The sequence below is a fragment of the Zingiber officinale genome, chromosome 5A, assembly GCF_018446385.1.
Source record: "Zingiber officinale cultivar Zhangliang chromosome 5A, Zo_v1.1, whole genome shotgun sequence".
Lineage (NCBI taxonomy): Eukaryota > Viridiplantae > Streptophyta > Magnoliopsida > Zingiberales > Zingiberaceae > Zingiber > Zingiber officinale.
The window spans coordinates 98,449,610-98,457,220 of record NC_055994.1 but is presented as its reverse complement, the minus strand read 5'-3'; the positions used below and the strand labels follow the sequence as shown (position 1 = coordinate 98,457,220).

At 38.5% G+C, this 7,611-nt stretch overlaps 2 protein-coding genes across 2 annotated transcripts; both read left to right on the top strand.

Moving 5' to 3' along the window:
- Positions 1–3,878: 3,878 nt before the first annotated feature.
- On the top strand, positions 3,879–4,669 carry LOC121981174 (cytochrome b561 and DOMON domain-containing protein At5g48750-like). Its single transcript, XM_042533568.1, has one exon. It carries the CDS (start codon positions 3,949–3,951, stop codon positions 4,567–4,569), a length of 621 nt encoding a protein of 206 aa, XP_042389502.1. The 5' UTR covers positions 3,879–3,948; the 3' UTR covers positions 4,570–4,669.
- Positions 4,670–4,867: 198 nt separating this feature from the next.
- LOC121981175 lies at positions 4,868–7,402 on the top strand. Its single transcript, XM_042533569.1, has 4 exons — positions 4,868–5,105; positions 5,316–5,421; positions 5,518–5,569; positions 7,147–7,402. The coding sequence occupies exons 1-3, from the start codon at positions 4,903–4,905 to the stop codon at positions 5,530–5,532; spliced, it is 324 nt and encodes a 107-aa protein (XP_042389503.1). The 5' UTR covers positions 4,868–4,902; the 3' UTR covers positions 5,533–5,569; positions 7,147–7,402.
- The last annotated feature ends 209 nt before the right edge of the window (positions 7,403–7,611 follow it).

Here is a 7,611-nt window from a genome sequence, read left to right as displayed (position 1 = left end):
ACTAAAAGCGTAGCTTTTGGTATAAATATTTATCTAAAAATAAGAATCACATTGGTCAAATGTCTACATTTATGATAAATGTAGTTGTTCAATTAATTTATATTGTAGATAATATGGTGTGTGGTGTCACACACAGAGGATCATGTTATCAGTACCTTATAAATTATAAACAATAGCTCACGACCAAGATGGAAAGGAACAAACCATTGGAAGGTCGTAGTGTAATTAGGTATTAGTTTATCTTAACTATATAATTACACTAGTACACTTAGAGTGTATTGAGTAGGACCATTAGATGTCGTCTCTTTTATACTGACTTTATAAAGGGACAAAGACCTCAGTTATTATGGAAGTGTGTGCTCTTAATCCTAATATAATAACAAGCACATATATTTATTTCTTTAATTTATCAATGGGTGAGATTTAGTTCGATAAATCAATAAGCCCGATAATTGGGAGATGATATCACTTATAGTGTGTGTTGTTGATTATAGAAGGAAACTGTGTCCTAGTAATCTAGGTTGATAATGTCCCCAAGAAGAGCTCATAAGGATTGTTATGTTAAACCCTGCAGGTGGACTTAGTCCGACATGACGATGAGGTTGAGTGGTACTACTCTTGGATTAAGATATTAATTAAGTGAGTTGTCAGTAACTCATTTAATTAATGGACATTCGACATCTTAAACACAGGGAGACTAACACACTCATAATAAGAAGGAGCCCAAAAATATAATTTGGGATTGGTGCGGTAGTTCAATAATAGTTCTCTAGTGGAATGAATTATTATTGATAAAATTAAGTTGTGTGTTCGGGGCGAACACGAGATGCTTAATTTTATCGGGAGACCAAAACCAATTCCTCCTCTCGGTCCCTATCGTAGCCTCTTATTTATAGAGTACTATACCCACCTATACCCACCTTCATACCCATGGTGTAGGGGCCGGCCAAGCTAGCTTGTGGATCAAGTTAGGACCGGCCAAACCATTGGTTCATAGGTGGCCGACCATATTTAATTAAAAAATAATTTTAATTTTAAATTTTTCATATGTGAAAGATATAATTTATTGGAGAGATTAAAAATTAAAATATCTCTTTTATAAGGTTCTACAAAAGATTAAAGAAAGAGATTAAATCTCTTTCCTTATTTGTAGATTGGAAAGATATTTTATTTTTCTTCTTTATAAATTATTCACATGTTGAAAAATTAAAATTATAGAAATTTCTTTTTATCAACCATGAAGGGATTTTAAAGGGAAATTTTATTTTTTAAAATTTCCGAAGACAAATAAGGAATTTTTAATTGTTGATTGAAAATTGTCTTGTTTGCTCTCCATGAGGTGTCAGCCATGACATGAGGGATTAGGAAATTTTGTATAATTTTTCTTAATTAATTCATGTCAAGGAAAGTTAAGGAAATTTTATTGTAATTAAATTTCCTTATTTGCCAAAGCTAAGAATTATAAAAGAGGGGGTTTTGGGAGCCTTCAAGGAGAACAACCTCTATTATTTTCTCCCTCTTTTCTTCCTTGGTGTGGCCAACACTTCTCTTTCTCTTCTCTCCATCCTTGTGGCCGAACCTTTCTTCTTCCTTGGAGATCTTGTGGTGGCCGGATTTTAGCTTGGAGAAGAAGGAGAGAAAGCTTACATCCCTTGGAGCTTGGTTGGTGGAAAAAGTTCTTCATCTTTTGGAAGCATTGTGCTTGGCCGAAACTTGAAGAAAGGAGAAGAAGGTGCTTTGGTGGTTTCTCATCTCGGAAGATCGTTGACTACACAACGTCCGAGATTAGAAGAGGAATACGGTAGAAGACCTAGAGGTTTTTGCTTGCAAAAGAAAAGATATACTAGTATTTAATTTCCGCATCATACTAGTTTTATTTCTTTGTAAAAATACCAAATACAAGAGGCATGCGATTCTAGTATTTCGAATTTATTTTCGATGTTGTGTTTTTTTGTTTTACTTTTCCTTGTGATTTGATTGTTCTTTTCGGTTGACCTAAAGTTATTTAAGGAAATTAAATATTAGCTTTCCTTAAAGACTTTGTCTAGGCGGTGGTGGTTGTTCCCATATCCAAGAAGGTCATGTGCCTCGCCATGCAGTCCTGAAAGCCAATTTTGGAAATTAATATTTAATGAAATTAATAACCTAGGTGATTTGGATCGAACGTGTTAAGTTCCGCAGGAGATCCAAGTCTAAACCTAAAAAAATAAATAGATTAAACTTTGGATCAAACGTGTTAAGTTCCGCAGGCGATCCAAGTTTAATTTAAAAGAACACATGGTAGCTAGGAAAATGTTCAGACCTTTGTACAAAATTTTTGTATAGTGGAACCATTAGGTTTTCCGAGTAGCAACCAACAACTTGAGCATCGGAGGGCCTGATCCGGGGACTTTTTCCCTGGTTCTTGATCTCTAACGTAGAGGCGGCTTGTCTGAGTGTGCGCAGGGCCTTCGTGTCATCATCTGCATCATCACCCCCGTCATCCGCACGTGTAAGCCCTCCCGACAGGTGCCAGATCGACCCGATTTCGCAACGACTTTCCGTCAACCTCGGCGACAACGCGTCCCTCCTCTGTCCGACTCAGCTTCCGGACGGGATCATGAATTATGTTATTTTTTGAAAAAAAACTCTCTTTCATTTTTCTCTCCCATTTTTTCCATGCACACTGCAGTCTTATCGTGTTGTGTGCCATGATTGTGTCTTTGTTCATGCCTCTTTTTTATTTTTTCCTTCCTCTTCTTCCTTATTTCCTTCTTTTCCTTCTCTTCTCCAATGATAGTAAATTTGTAGTTTTTTTCCTCTTCACTTCCTAAGTACAAGAGCTTTTTTTTCTTTTCCTTTCTCTTCTCTAGTAAGCAAGAAACGTAGCATCAGCTACTACCCTCTTTTTTCTCTTCTCATGTTTTCTAGGGTTTTATTTGCACTACAAGAATAACCTTGTTTTGCTTTGCCTTTCTCTTTTTGTGTCGTTGCTGATCTCATCGCGATAGTCGAGGTTGCTAACGAATTATCTTTTCTTCTATATTTTTTCTCAAAAGTAATAATCTTCCTTTTATTTTTTCCAACGAGTAACCTTTTACAAGCTGCTCTTTTTCCACTTTGTTCTATCACAACAACAATAAGAAGAGTAACTTATTTCTTTCTTTTCTATTCTATTAATTGAAAGAAGAAAAGAGAATTGTAAAATATAAATTTTATTTTATTAGGTTGCTAATTATAATGATTATTTATATTGGATTGGAGTTTTGATACATAGAATGTTAAATATTACGAGAAAACGATATTACAAATGATTTTTTGACTTAATTAGAATTATAGAATACGGATCATTATTTCAATTAGAACTCATGACTAACATCGAAATTTTTGAATTTAAATTCATTTTTAACATTTTAAATTTAAAATTTAGATTGGGAAAATTCACCTATACTAATATTTGGAATTTTTAAAAATCGCACCATACTTACCCCATTGCCAGCATCTCATGATTGTAGGCTCAATTTGGAGGAAAAAATTTTACAAATACCTCGTTATTAGAAATCAAACTGTAAATAATTAGTAAATAACTGGATGATAATTTAAAATCCTCCTGTTGCATCATTACTGGGGCAACGTATCCTCGTGAAGGCAGGTAAATGGAAAAAAGCAAAGGATGGAGCTTGAGGAGGAGCGCTCTGATATACATCATTAATTGATGATGTTGCCACTCGTTTAATTTGCTTCAGAAATCGGAGGAATCGCGATATAGATTGCGGGTCAATGAAGCTGCCCGCGACGCTTCTTTTACAATCATCGTGTTGGCAATCTGCCGCTAGAATCATTAGAAATGGTCGATTTTTAGAAAGCAAAAAAAAAAAAAAAAAACAGATAGGAGAAAATTTCGCTTTTACGAGATTAATTCTTCTGCAAGCTTTCGCTGATTCAATCGTTATAAACAACAGTGCGTCGATGGATTCGATACAGTTGGATCGATCAGGCATCATGAAGCTCACAGTCTTCCTCTTGGTATTGCTCTTCTTGCAGCAGCAATCGGAAGCTCAGAGCAGCTGCGGAGACCGAGTTTCTTTCTCCGGCGGCCGGAGCTACGGCTCCTGCGCTCGGCTTCCGTACCTCGATGCCACTCTGTTCTGGAGCTACCACCCTTCGAACGGCACCCTCGACGTCGCCTACCGGGCGCCGCAGAGCGCCAACGGATGGGTGGCGTGGGCCATCAACCCCACCGGCCGCGGCATGGTAGGCGCCAACTCCTTCCTCGCCTACCCGGACGCCGCCACCGGCTCAGCCACAGTGATCACCACCCAGCTCCGCACCTACGACGTCACGCCGAGCGACATCAGGGACGAGGAGCTGACCTTCGCGGTCTACCGCAGGGAGGCAGAGTACTCCGGCGCCGACGGGTACTTCACCATCTACGCGTCGGTAGAGCTGCCGGGGAACAGGACGACGCAGAACACGGTGTGGCAGGAGGCGACGACGTTCGCCGGCGGAGTGCCCTACGGCCACCCGTTGGATCACGATCACTTGTCGTCCTTAGCGAGCTTGGATTTCCTCACCGGCGAGTTGGCGTGATCACCATTCACCATTGATCAATTTTATTTACTAAAATAAAATGTAGTCAAAAAATAAAACAAAAGAAAATAAAAGATCTCTTTTTTAATCTTCTATTTAATATGTGTAACTCCCTTTAATTTATTTCAAAAATAAATTTCTTTTAGTAATTTATTAATTAAGGCCTTTTATATAAAATAGAAATTCAGAGGCAGAATAAAAAATTTTAATCATAAAATTGGCATGGCGTTAAGCGGTATTAGTTGGCATTTCGCCGATTAAGAACAAAAACCCAGTTGTGGACCAATCAAAACGCAGGGTAGTTTCGGGTCCATGTGAAATAGCCGCATTTTGATGATCCCTGACCCTCGTGCTGCCTGCAATTGCAAAATACCCTACGGCAGCGACGTGGACGAAGAGGCGGCGACCGAGAGCGAGGGAGGAGCCACCATGGCCTTGTGCTCCTGCTTCGGGCCTTCCAAGGCCGAGAGGAAGGCGGCTGACCTCGCCGAGTCTCAGGACGCCCGTGCCAAAGCCGCCGAGGCAGCTCAGAGGAGGCAAATTCCCCGATCCCCATTCCTTCAATTTTATATCTTCTCTGTATCGGTCTCTAGGACGAACAATCTCTAATTCCCGATGCGAATTAAGATCTTACCTGTTTGACTTTGACCCGATGTGATCTTTTTCATTTTTTGAATCGTCTTCTTCCGAATTTTTGCTATGGCGTTTCTAGATTCGATCAGGAGTAACATGGAGGTAAACCGCAGGCAGGAACAATTTGAGAAATCGGCCGCCGGAAGAGCAGCGAAAGCACAGATGGCAGCAGCAGCAAAGCAATCCAGCGAGTCAAGCAAAGGGGAACCGGTCCTCAAGGTATTTTGGTTTGCATTTCATGCGTCAATTGCCTGATTTCTCTTTCTTTAGAATATTTTGCCTAACTGAAATTGGGGTCTCTTGTCATGGTTACAGTGGCAGATGGGATGACTTGTAAATTCTTGTGGTTTCTCAGAGTGTGGATGCTGTAAGTTCTTAGTTGTTCTTAGTTTATACAATGACATGACGTTAGAACCAATATATCTGTTTCCTGTTTCTTCAAGAATCTATCTCAATAAAGTAACATGATTCAAGATTAATTGATTATACAGTAGGTAGCAAGCAATCCTTGTTTCAGTAGAGTGATAGGACTAATAAGATTGCATCATTATTCCATTTTTTCTCTTCTCATAACTGTTTTTTCATGGCATTGTTTGATGAATTCCTTCATTATTTTTTGTAAGTCTATGTTTAATCACAGGAATTTTCAAGTAGACTTGAAGTTATTATAAGAAGGTTCTTTATATTTTTGGTATATCTAAGGTTTATGATATACAGAAAAGCTTTTGTAGTCAAATTTTTTTGAGAAGTGCCCAATTCATTGGTATCTAAAACCAATATCAACATTGGTGAAGAAAAACATGGTAACAACTATGATAAATCAGTATTGACTGCATGGAGCATGAGGATTATCAAGGTTTCAGTTCTTCATGGTCATTATCATCTTGTTCCTTACCTTTGGTGAGATTGCTACTTTGCTAGTCTGACCTTGTTTACCATGATCAATCTCTTTGTCTAACTAACCTCTCTAGCATTTGGGTTATCAACTTCCATGAAAAAGAAAGAAGAATTCAGACTTATTTTAGAATGTTAACTTTGAATCTCCTTTAGTGTAGATGGATCTCCCCCTCTAACTTGTTCCTGAAAAGCTACTTTGACCTCCTCTTAGTCCTTATATTCTCCAACTAAATGGTTGAAACCTTCATGTGCTGATCCAGTATTTTTCTGCCTGATCCATTTGACAAGAAAACTCCACATAGGATTGTAATGATAGTAAACAGGAAGCATCCTTTTGAACAGATTTTGCATCCTCCACTATGAATACACACCCTACTTCATCCATCTTCTGCTGATTTCGCTATACCTTTCAATTTGGCACTTTTATTTCCTCTGGGTTTAGAAATTTTGCTCTTCCATTTTGCCATCGAAATTTTCTGTAGGTGCACCTAGAATTTTCCAAACAGGAACACAAAATACTTACAATATCATGTCAGTAGCATTCTGGTTGTGATGATATGCCATCAAGGACAGAGCCACGTTCAAGCTTACCTGGGCTATAGCCTCAGTCCCGATGGTGATAAAAAAGGGAGAAACTCAGATTTACCATGGGAGAAAGAAAAAAAACGTGAGAGAAAGAGGAAGTAGCCCGCGGTGACGGTGTCGGCATTGATACTCGTAGCCCACAGCTCGGGATCAGTCCGGGTAGATCACTCCAGCTGGTTCTGCCATTGTATGCCATAGCTTTAGATTGTTCCATCCATGAGAAGGAGCAACTATGAAAATGATGGAAAGAAGATGAAACTAAACACAGAACAAAGGTCCATTCTGTTACGGCTTGGAATATTTGTAACCTTTTGAATAGATGACTCTTAGCTAAAACATGACTCGTACAAAAAAAGTAACAATTAAAAGATCATAAATCACAATAAATGCACCTCAATGTACCTCACTGCGCTTGAAATACTGTTTGAACATGATCATCATACTTCTGTGTTTCATGTGCAGGCCTTCAAAATCATCTCTTCTACACTGACCTTTCATTTCGAAGAATGGATCAGCTCGCAGCAGAAAATTTTAACAGTGCAAGTAGTCAATGTATCGACGAATAATTTTGTGTGCATTTGATTGTTTATGTCCTTATCGTCCTTCGAGGTTCCTTTAGCAGCAAACTTGTTTATATCCTAAGTTTGAAGAATGTATTGCTGAGGAATAAAAATAAAAGGTAATTGTCCTGGAGAGGCCTTGAAGGCAGTTATTGCTATAGCAATGCTCTTGTTTCGGCAATTTATCAAATGACGTACGCAGAATAAGGAATTTTTCAAAAGGCGCATTTGTGTATTTACCAAAGAGCGTAGTTAAGTGATGTGTAATTACTATTTTAATCCTCCCGTCAACATCCCCTCTTCAGTCGTGATTTCCTATGCATCCGAACCATAATTTGAAGCAATTTGATTTAAAATAAATATGCGA